The sequence below is a fragment of the Delphinus delphis genome, chromosome 3 (genome assembly GCF_949987515.2).
Source record: "Delphinus delphis chromosome 3, mDelDel1.2, whole genome shotgun sequence".
In the NCBI taxonomy this organism is placed as follows: domain Eukaryota; kingdom Metazoa; phylum Chordata; class Mammalia; order Artiodactyla; family Delphinidae; genus Delphinus; species Delphinus delphis.
In genome coordinates, this window is record NC_082685.1 from 22,357,631 (window position 1) to 22,376,142 (window position 18,512).

General features: G+C 52.1%; 1 protein-coding gene across 3 annotated transcripts in view; it reads right to left on the reverse strand.

The window, feature by feature from the left end:
* Positions 1-4,607: 4,607 nt before the first annotated feature.
* The window catches only part of CPLX2 (complexin 2), an 83,534-nt gene continuing 69,629 nt past the window's right edge, over positions 4,608-18,512 (reverse strand). For 2 of the 3 annotated variants that reach the window (XM_060008361.1, XM_060008360.1), the window contains 3 exons: positions 9,880-9,998; positions 9,565-9,740; positions 4,608-8,805 (listed from right to left, as the gene is read on the reverse strand). In XM_060008361.1, the coding sequence (XP_059864344.1) occupies positions 8,608-8,805; positions 9,565-9,740; positions 9,880-9,910 (405 nt within the window). In that variant the 5' untranslated portion in view covers positions 9,911-9,998 and the 3' untranslated portion in view covers positions 4,608-8,607. Of the gene's footprint in view, positions 8,806-9,564; positions 9,741-9,879; positions 9,999-17,466; positions 17,734-18,512 lie in introns of those variants that run through there. The other variant, XM_060008359.1, reaches the window with a different exon arrangement.

Genomic DNA, 18,512 nt, shown 5'->3' on the forward strand with positions numbered 1-18,512 from the left:
TCTCCTTCTCCTTTCCGTGTCTTCTCCCTCCTTTCCTCTCCTCCTCTTCTTATTTGTCTTCATCAGTCTGCCCATAGTAGCAGTAGCATTTTGTAGTAATGGCTGTCACTTTTTAGGTACCTGCTACATGCCAGGCACTGTGCCAGGGGACCTACAGACATTATTTTATTTAATTCCCTCAGAATTACCACCTGGTTGTGGTAGTGGGGTTAAGCATTATTATACTCAATATATATATATATTTTTAAAGATAAGGAAACCAAAGTTCAGACAAATTGAGCCATCTGCCCAAGACCAGACAGAAAGAATCAGGATTCAAAGCCATGTTTGTCTGAAAACCAAAGCCTATGCCTATTCCCATTATAAGCCTCTACTTCTGAGCCTCAGAGTTCTCATGAGTAAAATGGGCATAATCCTGACCTCAGAGATTCCTGTCAGGATGAGCAGAGGTGGTGCCTTTAAAGCAATCAGCCCTGTGGATGGCATGTAGCAGGGGCCTAGTAAGTGGAAGCTCCCTCCCCACGCCCCCTCGTACTTTAAGGTAGGCTGCCTTGACCCTCCTGTAGACAAGGTCATGCCAAATGCCTCTTACTATGAGAGCAGCGGGGAGTTAATGTGGCTGGAGACCACTGGGCCTGTCCCAGGACAGGATGGATACCCTGGACCTGGTGTCCAAGGAGGTGGTAATGTTAGCCCTAGCCCCAGCCACTCAGCCTGTACCATGTGCCTGTACTACTCAGCTCTGTGCTTGGAGTGGAGTGGAGTGGAGTGGAGTACCATGTGCCTGTACTACTCAGCTCCAGCTGTGCCCGAGCTCACACAGAGAGGAAGGAAGGGCAGGAGTCTGCATTCATAGCCAGGGCACTATGGAGAGGCCAATGTGTAGAGACAGCTCCAGCTGGAGGATACCAGCTAAGAAAACATTGCCCTAGGGGGGTATGGAATCACCTCTCAGATCAGGCAAGAAGCCCCAATTAATTACAAGTGCTAAGTGAGTGGTCTAGAAGCAGGGTTTTGCAGTCAATTAATGGGATGCCGAGGGGGTTTCATTAACTCCCTGCCTCCTGGCAGCTCTCAGTTTTGGAGAAAGAAGGGACCTGTCCCTCTGTAAGGAGCTCTCCCACACTACCGGGAATGCAAGTAGAGTGCCCTCTACCACAGATGGCACAGGAGGGACTCCTGAGTTCCATGGGAGGATGGATTTGACTTTAAATCCTCTTCCCATTCCAGGTTTCTTGATTTCGTGTAGCTTTGATCCCTGTGGTGAAGTAAATGGTCAAGATGTCGCCCCATTTGAGGGCTATCCCACTGAGCACATGGTCTGCTTCTCCTGCCCTCCAGACTCCCTACTGGACTCTCCATAGGCGCCTCAAACCCAGAAGCCCTAAACCAGAGTCATTATCTTCCTCCAAATCTATCTCCTACCAATGTTCTAGATCTTGGAGAATGGAACCACACAATATGGAGACACAGGCATTGGCTTACACCCCTCCTTCCTCCATAACCCTCCCATTCAATCCTCAAGTCCTGATAATTTGCCCTCCTATATGGCCTTCTGATCTGCCCACTTCTCCCCCATCCTTTGCCACTGCCTGAGGTCAGTCCTCACCATCTCTGACCTTGACATTGCACCAACTCCTCCCTGGGCTCCCAGTTCATCCTCCTCACAGCTCTAATGACCTTCCTCGACCTGCACATCTGATCATGTCACACTTTGCTCCAAGACCTGCAGGAAGAGCCCAAGCTCCACTATGTGATGTCCCCCCCCCCCCGCCCCTATGGACATCCCCAGGCTCTCAGCTTTTCACCAAGAACTCAAGTTCCTGCAGACATCCCCCACCTCTTCCTCCCCTACTCCCACCACCCATGTCAGACTATGCCAGACTCTCTGCCTTGAGTGCCCCCCTTCTCCACCAGGTTGACTCCTCTTCATTTAAGACTCATCTCAGATGCCACCTCCTCCAGGGAGCCTTCCTCAAGTGCCCCGAGTTTGCCTGTATCACTGCACATGGTGAGATGGGTAACTGGTCTGTTTACTTGCCTGGGTAGATTCCTGGATGGAAGGGGCTGTTGAGTGGTGTTCTTGGTGCCTAGTACAGTGCCTAGCAAGTGGTAGGAACTCAGTAAGTTCGATTTAACTGACTTTTAGGAGAAGACATTCAGGACCCAAAGTGAGAGGATGCTGGCATTTCCCACCAGGGCACTTCGGGGTGCTACTGAGTGTAAATGAGAGGAGACGGGGGCAGCAAGGAATCATCTGAGTGCCTGGGGCTCGGTTGTTTACTGAGGAGGGACCTGGACCTTGGGGAGACAGTGGTTGGCATGCTGGTGGAGCACACAGATGGACCCCCAGGGAAGCCTGAAGCCCTCATCATTGGCCCCTGCCCAGCTCAGAGACACTTCCGCCACCATCTGGGCCTGAAGACGTTTGAGGTCTGGCTCCACTGAGGCCCTGCTCAACTCCTATTCCTTTGTAGGGAAGGAGTTGCCTCAGCCTCTCTGAGGGCCGACTCTAAGACGGCCCCAGCGATCCCTGTCCCAGTATTTGCACCCTTCTGTAATCCTCTCCCTGTAACTGTAGTTGGGGCCTGTGACTTTTAACCAGTAGAATATGGCAACGGTGATGGTCTTTCACTTCCAGGATCAGGTTATATAACACTTCTATCTTACTAGCCAATGCTCTCTATTGCCTTTTTGGTTTACACGCTTCGAGGAAACAAGGTGCCATGTTGTGAGCTGCCCTAATGGAGGGGCACACATGACAAGGAATGGAGGACAGCCTCTGGAAAACAGCCAGCCAGGAGATGAGGCCCTCAATCCAACAGGAACTAAATCTCACCAGCAAACACGTGAGCTTGGAAGTGATTCTTGCTCAGCTGAACCTTCAGATGAGACCTCAGCCCTGGCCTGTACCTTGACTGCAGCCTGGTGAGATCTCTTGAAGCAGAGGACCCAGCCCAACTGTTCCTGGACACCTGGTCCACAGAAACTGTGAGGTAATAAACATGTGTTGTTTTAAGCCATTAAGTTTGTGGTCATTTGTTATGCAGCAGTAGATAACTAATACAGCCTCCCATTGCACACTCCAAGAGTCCAGGGGACGTGCTACCCATAGTGGACCAGCCCAGGCTCCTGGGAAGATCTGGTAGAACAGGCAGGAGAGGTGATGTCCGCGCATAGAAGAGGGAGGGGTCCGGTTTTCCTCTCTTGCACTATCCAGTAAGTGCAGAGAGCTAAGGGAAAAGTGGCTGTGGCCACCAAGTAAAGGAGATGGGGCTTGATCATGTGGCTGAGTCAGCACTGGGGTTCCTGAGCACCCAATGTAGGCTAGATTCTGTGGTAGATGCTGGGAGGCATTGGGGTGCCAGCCAGCTCTGCCCTTATAGAGTTCTCAAGTTGGTGAGAGAGATGTGCAGGGACCCCAGTTAGAGCATCATTTGCACAGTGCCTCCATCCATTGAATGCTTGGCACATGGTGCTAAGAGGATGCGGGCAGCACCCCATTCATGCCTCACAACCACAGTGGAGGTCAGAGCAATTCTTATCCCATCTCACTTACAAGAAAACACTCACAGGGGTTAAGTGGCTTCTTCAAGATCACTCTTCTAGGTGACAGAACCCACCAGCAAACCCAGCACTGTCTGAGCATTCAGCCACGATGCTCTGTGTTGTGCGAACACAGCAACAAACTCTGCTGTGGACGGGGGGACAGGGCTATGTCAGGGTGGGCTTCACACAGCAGGTGACATTGGAGCTGGATCTTGAGAAGTTGGGAATACACCAGAAAGGGGAAGGGTACCTTTCATTTCAGGCAGAGAGGACAGAATAGGCAAACACAAAACAACATGGTATGTGTGGGGACTGGGGGAGCTTGGAGCAGTTAGGTGGGCTTGGAACTAGCCAGCTGGGGTCACATCACACAGGCCCATTTTGACAATTTTGACGTTGTCCTATAAGCCATTGAAGGGTGTTGGGCAGGGAAGTGACATGGTTACGTCTGAATTTTAGATAAGTCTTTTAGGTGGGGTGGGGTGGTGGGGAGAGGATGGGTGGAAGGGAAGAGATACAGGCTAGGGGAGCAGTGTGTGGGGAATGAGAGGTGCCTATGCAAGCAGAGAGAAGAGGCCTAGCTTAAGGCACGGTGATGGTGGGGGGCAGCCGAGTGTGGTCTATTCTTGACTCCTCAACAAGGTCTGGGATGTGTCTGTGTCCAGGAGCAATGCATCCTCTCTCTGTGTCCCCAGCCTCCTGCACACAGACTAGCAGAGGTAGGAACTCCATCAATGTTGGAGGGACAACCAATGACGGACCTTTGCCTACCCGTGTGACTTGATTCCGTGTCAGGATGCCACACTCACGGGACTTGGGGGGAAGGGTGGCCAGAGACAGGGTGTGGGGTGTTAGCTGGACTACCAGTTCCTGGGATTGTCAGTTGGTTTTGAAGGGCAGGATGTGAGTGGCCCTGAATCTCTGGGGCCAGTCCTAACTCTAGCCTTGGCTGGTTTCTGGGGTCATTGCCAGAGTGTCCTGGCCAGAAGCAAGGGTAAAACTGAAGGTTTTCTGGGACCTCTTGAGCTCTGTGGGTTGGCCCCCCTCCTCTCAGCTGGCATCCCATGGAGCTCTGGCAGTGCCGGCGGACAGAAGAGGACAGACAGACCGAGAGCTGCTGTACAAGGTCTTTTGTTTGTTGTCATGGTTGTTTGGTACATCTTAGCATCTGCGTCGTACAAAGGGGGAGCAACAGCCATGGCTTTTGGTCAGGTTCAGGGGGGCATGGGGGTTGCCCCTCCCCTCCCCCCAGGCACTGACACATTTAAAGGAAGCAGAGCAACAAGGACACAGCACAGTGGGAAATGGATTCCCCCACGCAAGCAGGATGGTCGTCCTCACCTGGGTCTCAGTAGGACCCCCATCCCCACCCGAGGGCCAGCAGGAGCACCTCTCATTCTCTTTCCAGTGAAGAGGGTGGGGCACAGGAGTGGGGAGGAGAGCAGGGGACATGTGGGGGGAGTCATGTCCTCAGGCCTGAGAGATGTCCCGTCATCTGAGCCAGTCTGACCCCCAGCCCCCTGTGCAGTCAAGGGTTTGAGGAACCTAGAAGGATGGAGCAGTTCAGTGGTGGTGGTGGGCAACCCTGCTGGCTGGGTACCAGGGGCTCCCGGGGCTGTTGGCTCACCCCATTTTACTCTAGCTCTGAGCCTTCGGGGAGGTTGCTTTGTCCACCAGCTGTCCCACCTGAGAGGGACCTGGGCTGAAGAACTTCTGTTTCTATTTCCCTTTCTCTCTCTCTGGCTCTCTCCCTCTCTCACAGCTGGGAGGGTCTCTGGACCTCCTGCTTGCCTTTGGAGGAGACACTTTTGTAGTTAAGGACACTTTCTGGACCTGGAGCAGAGGATGTACCTGTGTGGAAATTCTGGACATTGCCAGTGCCCAGCACAGGAGATCCAGAGAAGCACTTCCCTTCTCTCTGCTGGTCCGCTCCCAGGCACACAGCACAGCAGTGGCCGTCCCTGGCAAGCGGGCATTTTGTTCTGTCTTCACCCACATGCAATGATTGCTTCTTCTTGTTCTCCTAGCTGGGGGATGTCTCCCTTGTATGTTGTGTGTGCGCATGCTGAATTCTGGGGCCACTCCCTCCCTGCCCCATCTCCTAAGTGTGTCACATGCACACTGCCCCATTTGTGTGTGACACATTCTTCTCCCTCCCACGTTATACACCTCCCACCCCAGGTACTTCATGTGACCATCCCTTCCCTGCTCGAACACCTCACAAATATTTTGTGCTCCCACAAGTGTGTTTGCACATGACATCCTCTCTGGGCCACATATTAGCCTCTCTCCACAGTAAGGTCTGTGTCAGGAATGATGGTCATCGTGTTCCCCTGGACCCAAGAGTTATGGTGGAATGCCCCAGGCAGAAATTCTCCCCCTGTCCCTGCCTCCAGGAAAACCTCCAGTCGTCCTGCTCAGAAGCAGGCTGGAGGAGTCTAAAGGAGTCCAGGATGTGCACCAGACTAAGCCAGCCAGCCTGGAAGGCACTCTCATATGGGAAAAGCCCTGAGCCTGCTCTGGGGGTGCAGAGGGGCTGTGAAGACTGTGAGGGATGTCGCTTGGGGATCTGGGGTTCCTCGGGCCTGCTCATCTGAAGCTCCCTGGGCCTCGGTCTTCACTGTCCATCTGGCACTCTCTGTGCCCTGGTACCACTTTTGAGGTCTGCGGGCCCCTGTCAAGAGGGAGAGCTTTCTGAACACTTGGGATTCACCCCTGTGTCCAGGTAGGACCTACACACAGGGTCTGGGGAGGCCTGGGGCCCAGGACTGGGCTCTGCCTGTTTCTGTCCCAGGACCCCGGGGCTCCTGAGAATGACCATCCTGCCCGGGATAACAGATACAAACAGACAAGCAGACAACAGGGGTGCAAGGTGGCTCCCCATCACAGAAACAGGTACAGACACAGACACAGGCCCCCTGGGGGGACGGGACACAGGGGCACAGGGGAGGGGGTGTGGGCGGGGGAGAAGGGCAAGTCCAGGGAGCTGGAGCTGCTGAGGCCCTGCTCCCCAGAGAAGGGACAGACCAGGGGACTTTTCTAGTTCCCTAAACATATGGATTGTTTTGTCTCATCTTTAAAGTATTGCAGTCTAACTGATATGGCTTTAACTATTGGAAACAGACAGAGAAGACCCATGTCTCTCTCTGAAATAAAAGCATAAATTCACTAAAATGGAAAACCTGCAGAATGCAAACTGGGGCCAATGGGGCAGGGGCTTCGGGACAGGCAAGTCGCCCCCTCCCTATCCCCTGCTTTTGGGGTAGGCCCTGGTGGGGGCCCAGCATGGCTTCTTGGGGCACTGCCTGGGTCTGTCCCAGTGGACTTCTGAGGACTTCAGGCAGGAACCCTCCAAGGGCAGGAGGACTCTAGGCCAAGGACAAGGTCTCCTCTTGGATGTGGCCATCTGTGACTAGTGGTTTGGGGGCCAAGAGGGGTCATCTTACCTATGTTCCTTCTCCCCAGGCACACGTCCTGCACACAACTGCCTTTTCAGAGCCAAACACATGCACACAACAGTCTCAGCATATCTGGCAACTCTCTCAAACACATACTTCTACAACATCTAACACATTCTCATCACTCCTGACATACACGCTAGTTTTGAAAACAAATGCAGATACTAGCTAACACATGCAAGCTCTAACACACATATGAGATGGTTAGTACACACATATGACACAATCTCAACTCACACATACCACCTCAAACAAGCATACATACACAAGGCTGCCTAACATACATCACACAGGGATGTTGACTAACACACACACACACAATCTCAAGACACTCTAATCATAGGCTTATATGTATAATCTCTGGGCATACAATTGCTGATGCAGTCTCTGCCATGTACATTCACGCATGCCTGGACAAACACTTTCCTCTCTCATTTGCTCCATGGCTTCCCAGTTCTCACACAGCTTACTGAGAAGGAGGCCTTGACAATTCGGGGTGGGGGGAACAAATGCCAGTCTCACACATCCCAGAGGAGAGTTTGTTCTTGGCCAATAAGATGAAAGAACAGATGCCCTCTGTCAACTGGGGACTGGCTTTTCCCAAAAAGTTTGGGGCTTTGGCCAGGAAGGGTCCTCCTGTGGACCGTGGGGCCCTGGAAGCACATGAACAGGATGAGGTGAGGAAGAGGGGTGGATAAGAAGGGGGGCAGCCTGGCTGCACCAATGGGGGAGTCCCATGGCATGGGCCATCGCTGCCCAATGGCTCCAAGTATTTTCTGGGGGGCCTGGGCAGCCCCTTGGCTGGGCAAGCCGGGCCCAGCCTGGCAGTGGGGCTCCAGGACCTAAGTGGAGTGGGGGGAAGAAACACGGGGCTGCCTTACCCTGGGGCCCCTCCATAGATGAGTTAAAGTCCACAGAGGATCCATTTGGAGGGACTGGCTTGGCAGGGGCTAGGCCTCTTCAGGTGGGGGTTGGGAGAGGAATGCTCCTAGACTGGGTGTCATCAGAGGGAGGAAAGAAGGAGAGCCCCAGCCTCCTGCCCAGACCCAGGCCTGGCCAGAACAGAGCAGGCCAGCCTCAGGCTAGGCCCTAACAGGACAGACTTACCCTGACTCCCTTCCTCAGAGCCAGGCCACTCAATGCCCCTGCCCTGACCTGGAGGCCCACTGGGGTTTAGAGGCCAAAGGTCAGCATGCTGGGCAGGGCTGGAATGTGTCATTACTTTGGCTGGCTGGGGACAGTGGTCCTCCTGGCAGTGGGGTGCATGAAGGAATGTATGGGGATTACCACACCAGCACAGACCTTAGGCTTCTGGAGGGGGCCCCCCAGTGCTTCCTGTACTGGGTTCAATACCCACTGCTGGAGAAAAGCTGTCTTCTTCTTGTCAAGCAACTTGGGAGTGAGGTGGAGGCTGGATACCCTGGGATGAAGGGAGTGTGAAGAGTGCTGAGGGGGAGGAGCCCCTGGCCAGCGAAGGGGGACAGAGGCCAACTGAGGTTTTCCCCTTCAGAACTGAGACTTAAATGAATAAAAAGAAAAGAAAGAACCAAAAAAAAAAAAAAAAGTAACAAGTGGAGTGGGGATGTGGTGGGAGGGCCGGTTACTTCTTGAACATGTCCTGCAGTGGCCCGGGCAGGTATTTGAGCACCGTGTCCAGGATGCTCTCCTCCTCCTCCTCCTCCTCGTCCCCGCAGCCTGCCGGGATGGCCTTCTTGGGCCGGGTCAGGCTCCCTTCGCAGGGCTGCTCCAGGGCTGCCTTCTCCTCAGCCTCCTTCTCCTCCTTCTTCTTCAGCCCATACTGGGGAGGGGAAGGGTGGAGAGGAGCATGAACAGGGCAAGGAGAGAGCTGGATCTCAAGGTCATGCACATGTGGCTGAGGCAGCTCATGGGAACTCCCTGTGAGCCCATGGGTCCTCTCATCTATAAAATGGGGATAAGGGCACATTCCTTGTGGGATTGTGCTTGCCTTCAGTTGGTATTTAATAAAAGAGAGATGGTGCCTGGGGTTTCCTTTAAAATTAATACCTGCCCACATAATTTCTTTGCTCTTTTGAAATCCTCCAAGATCTGAAAACTGAATGTTCTCCCACAGGCTTTGGGCCCAATTTTGGTGACAAAACTTGACTGGAATTGATGGAAGCCTACTCATACCCTGGATTTATCGCAGTATGAGCAGACAAGTATTGAGCTGTTTGGCATAGGGTGGCAGCTGCAAACTCACTGGGAGTGACACATAACAGTGCTCAGGGCGCTATAGTACTTTCCCAAAATCCCCAAATTCTGGGCTCCAAACTTGTTTGGTCTCCAGGATTTTGGGTACAAGGTTGTGGACCTGTAGCAGCAAACGTTAGGGAGCACTTACTATATCCACTACCTTTTTTAATCCCCAGAACGGTCCTTGAGGGAGGTGTTCCTTGACACGCATTTTTCTGATGAAAAGAGTGAGACTCAGAGAGAACTAGGTCTAAGGTGAGAGCTGGGATTCAAGGGATCCCGAGGTTTTGGGAGACCCTTTTAACCCCTTGCATTCCAGGATGGGCAAGAGGGTGGTGCTGACCTTGTCTCGTATCTGCTGCCGGACCTTCTCACGCTCGGCCTCCATGCGTGCGTGCTTGGCCTTGCGCTCCTCTTCTTGCTGCCGAAGTGCCTCCTGCCGCTCCTCCTCCTTCTTCTGTGCATCAGGGTCCTTCTCCTCCTCTCCGCCCAGCATCTTCCCCATGTCCTTGGTGGCCCCTGTAGGGGATGGGTTGGGGAGGGAGAGGACAGGGTCATAGAGGCAAGCCTTGGCATGAGGGGGGCCTGGTGTGCTGAGGCCCCTCCCACCTGGGTCTGGATTGGGTAGCGGGCATGGGGTGCAGGGCTAGGGCCTCACCTCCAAGGGCCTGCTTCATGACGAAGTCCATGCCTACAACTCTGTTTAATGTGCCCTAGCCAGCAGCCAAATTTGCATGCAGCACTTCAGGCAGGCCTGGCTTGGGGAGATGTGGCAACCTGTCAAAAGAAGAGTTGGGGGTTAGACGGGAGAAGCTTCTGCACAGGCAGGGCAGTGGAGTTGGACAAATGACTGGTCACCCTGGTTCAGGCATCAGGTACCATCAGCCAGAGGCCAAGACCCAGTGCCTGGTATCGCATGGAAAGGGATGGAAAAGGGCTGTTTCCTGAGCACTTGCTATGTGCCAGGCACATGTGTGCTACCAAATGGCTTCTGATCCCTATTTTAAAATTTTCATCTTGACCATGTTGCTTTAATTTGATCGAAGCCAGGCATGTTGGAAAAAGCCCAGAATTTGGACAGAGGCAGAGCTGGGTTCTAATGCCACCCTAACTCCTTATTTGCCATGGGAATTCCACGCAAGTTATCCAATCTCCTTGAGCCCCCGTTTCCTCCTCTATGAGATAGAGATGGCTGTGCCTCCTTTCTCAGGGATACTGTGGAGACTGGAGAGAATTCCAGCCTGGACCACTGCATCAAGCCCTAGAAGGAGTGAGCTTGCGCTCGGGGCCCCAGCAAATAAGAGGTAGGTGAAAAATTGAGAACAGCCAGCTTACATGAACATATCCAGACTTCTGAAATTAGACAAATGGAGAAATAAGTTATTTTCATTGCATAAAACATGTAAGTTTTATAGCTTAATATTGATTTTTATTTTGAATTACACAGAGGGGGTTGGAGACACAATAATCTTCTTGGGGCTAAGGGCCTTTAAATTACCAAGCACTGGGCCTCATAACCACTCAGCTTATGTTTGTCCTCATTTCCCTCTCCCTAAATCACCGACTTTCAGTTTTTATTATTATTTTTTTGCCTCAGAAGATTTTCTCCAAATAAAATCTTAATGGGAATCTCAATATGCAAAATACATAAAAATGGAACTGTTCCAACCATAGTGGGAGGGGAAGGGTAGCGGGCCTGGAGCCTCCCTCTATACTTGGCCTCTTTCTTACTCCGTTCTTCTAGCATCCCTGAGAATTTGAACCCAGATGCTCTAACTCTTAGAGACTTCCTTTTTATTTTAACCATTCAGTTTCACTGGTGCTTTCATAGGCAAAACTACCGCAAATCCTTTTTCAAGCATGGAGGGGGATATCCATGGGGATGGGGATCTAACAGCCAAAGTGTCATGTACCTTGATGGTCAAATTGGGCCAGGCCTACTCCCCCAGGACTTTCATTCTACATAGACTTGGGGCCTTTTTGATTTGCTAGGAGGATAAAGGGGTCCTGGGAAATGGTGGCAGAGGAGTCAGGCTGGATATTGCAACCAAGTTGAGTTCAAGGTCACTGGCTGTTTATTGATGATGGATTTTCCTCATTTCTTTCAAAATGAGAAAACATATTGGCAGACTGAGATCTTTTCATACCATGGGGCCTGAGAGTTTGAGGACTTCCACGTGATCAGATCACCTGATAGGTTGTTTTCAGGAAAGTCATGATGGAGTAGAAAACCATCCACAGGGACTTTGGTATCAGTCACACCTGGTTTGAAATCTTGGCCCCCAACCCTCACTGTCTGTGGCTCCCTGGGAAAGCTTCAGTTTGCTCCCTGCAAAATGAGGGAGTATTAAGTCTACCCTGTGCTGATGTATGAAGGGGAAGAGAAGACACTGGTCAGGTGCCTGGTGTGTAGCAGGTGCTAGTTAATGTCAGCTATTGCTGATTGCATGTTTATGAGGACATGCCAGAAAGGAACAGGATTTCCAGGAAATGCAGAAGGACCCACCCTGATCTAGAATTCTGAGTTTGAAGGTGGCTCAGCTCAGTCAATCAAGATATTTTCATTTGACTAAAAACATTGTAAAGAGACGGCATTTCTAAGAACAGGAAAAGAATAATAACCAAATGATTTCAGGAACTCTTGGTTTCCTCCTCTGTGTTTACATTTAGCTCAAGGAATTGCCAGGTGGTTGTGGAGGACGCAGGACTCTAATTTGAGATGTTTCAAATTGGTCCACAGGGCACCTAACTTGCTGCTCTGGCAAGCATCTCTCCTGAACCAGATGATCTTCTGGGCCCTTTTCCCAGCTCTTCTTCTGAAGCAGTTCTGCAGCATTTGAACTGCTAGCCACCCCACTGTATCCTCCAACCTCTCTCCTTTCTTGCTTCTGTGACTCAGTTCTTTCCTCTCCCTCCTCTCCTACTGCTCCTTCTCCCCTCCCTTCCTTTGCTGCTGCTTTTCTTCCTCTTGCCTCTTCAGAAGTGTGTTCTCCAGGACTCTGACCTCAGTCCTTATCTCCTTTTCATCTCTAATATTTCCCTGGGAGAACCACCCTTTCCAGGGGCTTTATGACTGCTAACACTGATGACAGCTAGATGTCTTATCTGAGCACCAGACCCCTATATTCATTCATCCAGTAAGTATTAGTTGAGCACCTGTCATGTGTCAGGCAGTGACAGTGGGGATATAACAGTGAACATGACAGACAAAGTCCTGTGCTCGTGCAGATTACATTCTGGGAGTGTGTGTACTGTGAGTGTGTGTGTGTGAAACAGGCAATAAATAAGTCAAGAAATACACTTGCCTCCCTCTTGCCTGCCTTGCCCTGGATGTCCCACAGCACCACTCAAACTCAACATGCCGCTAGAAATCTATTTTACGTTTGGTAGTGTATATATGTCCATGCCACTCTCTCACTTTGTCACAGCTTACCCTTCCCCCTCCCCATATCCTCAACTCCATTCTCTAGTAGGTATGTGTCTTTATTCCCATCTTACCCCTAGGTTCTTCATGACCTTTTTTTTTCTTAGATTCCATATATACGTGTTAACACACGGTATCTGTTTTTCCCTTTCTGACTGACTTCACTCTGTATGACAGACTCTAGGTCCATCCACCTCACTACAAATAACTCAACTTCGTTTCTTTTTATGGCTGAGTAATATTCCATTGTATATATGTGCCACATCTTCTTTATCCATTCATCCAATGATGGACACTTAGGTTGCTTCCATCTCCTGGCTATTGTAAATAGAGCTGCAATAAAATAGATTACTAGTGGGAAGCAGCCGCATGACATAGGGAGATCAGCTCGGTGCTTTGTGACCACCTAGAGGGGTGGGATAGGGAGGGTGGGAGGGAGGGAGGCGCAAGAGGGAAGAGATATGGGAACATATGTATATGTATAACTGGTTCACTTTGTTATAAAGCAGAAACTACACCCCACTGTAAAGCAGTTATACTCCAATAAAGATGTTAAAAAAAAAAAAACCTCAACATGCCACCTCTCTGTCACCAAACCACCTCCTTCTCCAGACTCCTCTCCTTCCTGTATTCATTCAGAAAACTTTGATTACCAACCCCAAGCCCCCGCATGCAAAGTAATCTACTCAAGGGATGAGTCTTCTCCATGTTTACATCCTGTCACTCCAGGTGCCTCTTACTCCCAGCCTCCTGGGATTACTTAGCCAAACTTCTTGGATCCACCTCAAGGTCCTGCTGCTGACTCCCAGCACGGCCCTTTTAGCTGTTAAGCAATTTCTTCACCCCATCGAGAGATTCCACTAACCAATTTCTTAAGGCCCAACCTACTCCTACCCCATCCCTCTCAGCAGGTGATTTCCGTGTCACTTTATGTAGTGTGGTACAGCGGAAGGCTTGTGAGCTCTGGTGTCAGGCACACCTGACTCAGATCCTGAATCTGCTGCTTTTTAGCTGTGTGATAGTGAGTAATTGACTTAACCTCTCTGAGTCTCATTCTTCTTTATAGAGCGAGGATTATAATACCATTTTGAAGGCTTAGAATTAATCTATGAAATGTATTTTGCATATGATGCGGGCTCAGTAAATGGTTCTTGTTATCATTACCAAAACAATTAACTCCCCTCCTAACTCCCAAGGAAGAAGTCTCCCTCCTTCCCCCTGAAGCCAATCCATCTGCCTGAGCTCCAGATTTTCCCTCTTTACACCTTCTCCTTGATCCATTTTTTACTCCCTCTTCCTCACACCTTCAATCTCTTCTCCATACGCCTCTTTTATCCCCTTCCTTCTCCAGCTCCTGCTCCGAACTCTATCGTTCTCTTAATCTCTGCCCTCTAGCTTCATGATCCAGTAGTTTCCACTTGGTGTCATCACTTCCTCACCTCCCAGTCAAACCCTCTGGCTCTGTGAGATCGGAGAGTTGCAGCCCCTGCACTGCTGCTGAAGCTGCCTTACTCAGAGTTGCCAGAGTCCTCCTAATCACCAGACCCAGGAATGTTTTCACAGCCCTCCTTCTCCTTCTCCATCCCTCTGTAGTATCAGATGCCGATGAAGACCCCTTACCTCCCTCTCACCCACCCTGCCTTTTTTCAGCCTTCTTCTTGAATTTCCTGAATGCCATATGACACAGCACTCTTGTGGTCATCATCTTACTTCTCCAATGGTCTTCTTTTTTGCTGATTCCCCCTCCCACTGCCCCTCCCTCTCCCACTGTCTACCTGGGAAATCTCACCTACCCTTATTGGTTTATGCACTTCTTCAGTCACAGACCTCTCCCTCTCCCTCTCCCCAAACCTGCACATTTAACTCTTTGCTGGATATTCTTAAATTCATTCTATCCAAAGATCAACCTCATCCTTGTCTCCCCTCCCCGCCAGCCACCTTTTCCTCCAGCATTCCTTCTTCCAATTGCCTCAGTGGAAAACTCCACAGTCAGGGAATTCTTCATTCATTCATTCACTCACACTACAAATATGCTTTGGGCATCTACTTTCTGCCAGGCATTGTTCTGAGTGCTGGGGCTGTGGCAGGGAACAAGGGAGTCATAGCATTTGTTCTCACAGCATTCAGTCAGTTGGGGAGGTAGACGCTGGGCAAAAACCACACACGGAATTGGCAAGTTATAATTGGGACGGGGTGCTGAGGAAGAAGGTCCAGAGATTATAGCTCCACAGTGTTTCCTGCATCCACACATCCCCTCTCCTATGGCTGCTAATGCCTTGGTCAGGGCCTTGAGGTTCTGAATTTTTGCATAATCTCTAACTCTGTCCCTCCCCTACCTTACATCTATCCTCCGCAAGGCTGTCCGATTAATCTTCCTAAAGGGCAGATCTGCTCATGCAAACACATCCTGCAGTGGCTCCCCATGGCCTGGTTAAACCAGCTAGAGTCCTTGTGCTGACCTTCAAGTCCTGCAGAGTCTAACATCTGCCTGCCTCACCATTCATTTCCTATCCTTTGTATGTGGCTCTTTATCAGCTATACCTCCACACATATTCCTTCCAAAAACTCCTGGGCATCTGTTCATCTGCTATTTCTACATCCTTGGAACCTCTTAACCTCATCTCTGCCAGTTCAGTTCCTGGCCCCACTACTTCCTAAGTGACCTTGAGCAAATGACTTAATCTTTTCTCATCTGCAAGATGGAGACAATAACGTCTATACCCAATGCATGTTGTAAGCATTAAATGAAATAATGCAAATGTGATCAGCCCAGCATTTGGCACATAGTAGGTGCTCAGTACATATTCGCTGTCATCGTCATCACCACCGTCATCATCAGCGGCAGCAGCAGCATTAGTTTGCAAAGGTCCACTTCATACATCACTCCTCCCATGAAAGCTCTCCTCGGTGAGATGTGATGGAGTCTTCCTCTTCTGAGACCCATGGCGCTTTCTAGGACAGCCCTGCCTGCCTCCAGCTCATGCACTCTGTCCAGCTCTGTGTCTTTCCCTTCCCAGTCACTCTGAACTCTTCCCAGGGCAGGGCTTGTATCGTGTGCTTTTCTCCTGTCCCAGCATCTACATTTCTTAGCTCATGGTAGAGCCTCAGGACGTATTTGCTGGGTTGAACTTAACGTGTGTCAGCGAGTATGTGAGAGTGTACGCGTTCAAGGTATGCTCCTGCGTGTCTAACTCTGAACTTAGGCAACGTTGTGATTCTGCGTAAGCGTGTGTGCAGGCGTGTGTGTAGATATTTTGCCATATGCCTGTAGGAGTGCTGAGATCCAGCAGGTTGCGTGCAGTTGAGGATTTTGGCCGGACCGCCAGGAGGCGCTCCTCAGCGGGTCTGCGGGAAGACTTGGTCTATCCCAGCACGGGAAGGGTGGTGGTGGTGGTGGTGGTAGTGGGGACGTTAGGCTGGGGGAGGGGACACACGGAGGGGTGGGGGAGGGATGCTGCTGCAGCACCAGGTTTCCTTGCCTTCAGCGTGCCCGGGATGCTCCTCCAGCTTCCCCTCTCAGGCTCCCTCCTAACCCATCCTAACCCGAAGGCAGCTGAGGCACCTCCTCAGGCTTGGCCATCAGAGCCCCAGGAGGTTTTCAGGACTGGACTCCACCATCTGACAAGCAGACTCGGGCACCTGCAGGGTTTGTCCTTGTGGCTGTTTATCTGTTGTCTTTTTTTAAAATAGCTCATGTCCAGGCCATATTCACTGCAAGTCAGTTCAACACTCATTTGCCTTTTGAGGGGGACCCTACGCTAATGGCGGTGCAGTGACAGGGGATGTCCCTCTACTCCCCCGCCCCATGCCTCTAGAAGGGAGAAGCACTTGGGGAGGGAAAGGAGCAGTGGAGGATGGGAGTGGGTAAGGGACTGGCTCCTGCAGAAAAGCGGAAGCGGCGGGGGGTTCGTATTCTCCCGGCAGAAGAGGGGGACAGGAATCCTGGTGTCCCTCTATCGGTCCCCCACCGAGATCAACGTAGCCGGCAGTTCTGCCTCGAGCTCACGTTTGGCCACTGAGAGCACCCCTCCCCCCCAACACTTAGAGCTCCAACCTCAAGACCTGGCCTGGTCTCAAACTTTGCTGAGGGAGGGGGCAGAGTGGGGCCGGCGAGGGCGAAGAACTGATCGTTCCTAATGACCCCAGGCAGCTGACAGGTGCAGCCCAAACCTCCGCTCCTCCTCCTTCCATGACAAATAGAGTCCTCTTCGTCCCCCACCCGCAGTCAACGTTTAGGTTCTCCTCCCCTGCACCTTCGGTTTGTCCGCCCCACTCCCGCCGCCCTCTGACTCACTCCGGTACCCGAACTGTACCCCTCAGGGGCGGCTTCCTCTCCCTAGGCGAAGAGGGCCCTGGCGGGCTCCAGATTAACCACAACCTGAAGTAGCTTAGATCGACGTCCCCCCATCCCTACCCCAAGAGCTCGAAGTTGTTCTCTAGGTTCAGACTTGAGTCTCCCGCCGCCCTCGGGGCGGTCCTGGCTCCCCGGGAGCCGGGCAGCTTCGGGCTTCTGCCCGAGGGTCTCCATCTCGGGGCCCCACCCCTCCTTCCCAGTTGGCTCCCGCTTCACTCCCTTCCCTCCGCCTGCTCGCTTCCCCCTTGCGGGGAGCTGTCCTTTCAGCACCACGGCGAGCGCGCCCTGGAGCGTCCCTGCTGCCGCCGCGCAGCCTCCCTTTCTCGCGCCCGGGCAGTCTTGGGGAGCTGTGCCCCCGAAAACCATACCCTGCAGCTTCCCGGGCTGCGCTGCGGCCTGGAGGCGAGAGCCCAGACCCTGTTGCCCACAGCCCGGCTCCGCCCTCCCGGCCCGTGGCCAGCACCGACCTGGAGGTCCTCGCAACCGTCTGAGCCACTGCAGGGCTCCGGCCGAACTCAACGAGGCGGTTCCTTCTGCTATTCCAGCTCCCGCTGCCGCCTCGTGCAACTCCGCCCGGTGAGCTGGGGCCGCGGCTATTGCTTCGGGCGGCTGCCGGAGGCGCCCTCCAATCGCGCCCGTCAGCCAGACCCTGACGTGCTACCTCTCCCTTTCCAGATGGGAAATTCAAATCTCTCTCTCTCTCTCTCTCTCTCTCTCTCTCTCTCTCTGTCTCTCTCTCTCTCTGTCTCTCCCTCCCTCCCCCTCCCTCCCCCCTCTCCTCTTCCTCCTCCTTTCTCCCCCTCTCTCTCCTCCCTCCCCCCTCCCTTTCTCCGTCTCTCCCTCCCTCCCTGTTTCCCTCTCTCCCTCTTCCGCCTCCCCCCTCCGTTTCCCTTTCCCTTTCTCTCTCCTTTCCCCTCTCTTAAAAAAAAAAAAAATCTCCACTCCCTTTCCTCCTCCACCTTTTCTTGTATCTTCTCCTCCAGACATCCACAGCAATCCCCCCTGCAGCTGCGTATCCTGGCCACAGCTCTTAGGACCACAAGCTTGCTGCTTCAATGTTCTGAGGCGCAGTGCGGGTCAGGGGATGGAGGGAAGGTTTTTTTTTTTTTTTAAAGCAGAAATACAAGATAGCCTGCTCAGGAAAGCCCACTTTGATTCCTCCAGGCAGAACTGGTCACACTATCCTCAGAGGTCCTGCCACCCCCAGGCACACCCCTGTTTCAGGGTCCCCTTTTCCTCTGTTTGCATGCCTCTTGCCTGTGAGCTCCTACAGGATGACAAGACCACCGTCAGATCATCTTTGCAGCCCCTCAGTATCCTGTCCTTCCGCATGAGCACTCAGAAAACATTGATGCGTCATGTGGGCAAGGCCTCCATAGGGGTTCAGGAACATTCCACGTGGACCCAGAGGGAGGAGACTGCTGCAAAATTGCTGTAGACCTTGGGCAAGTCACTTGCTAGGCCCTTCTAGATCTGATATCCTGTGAAGAATAAGGAATTCTTTGGCAAAACC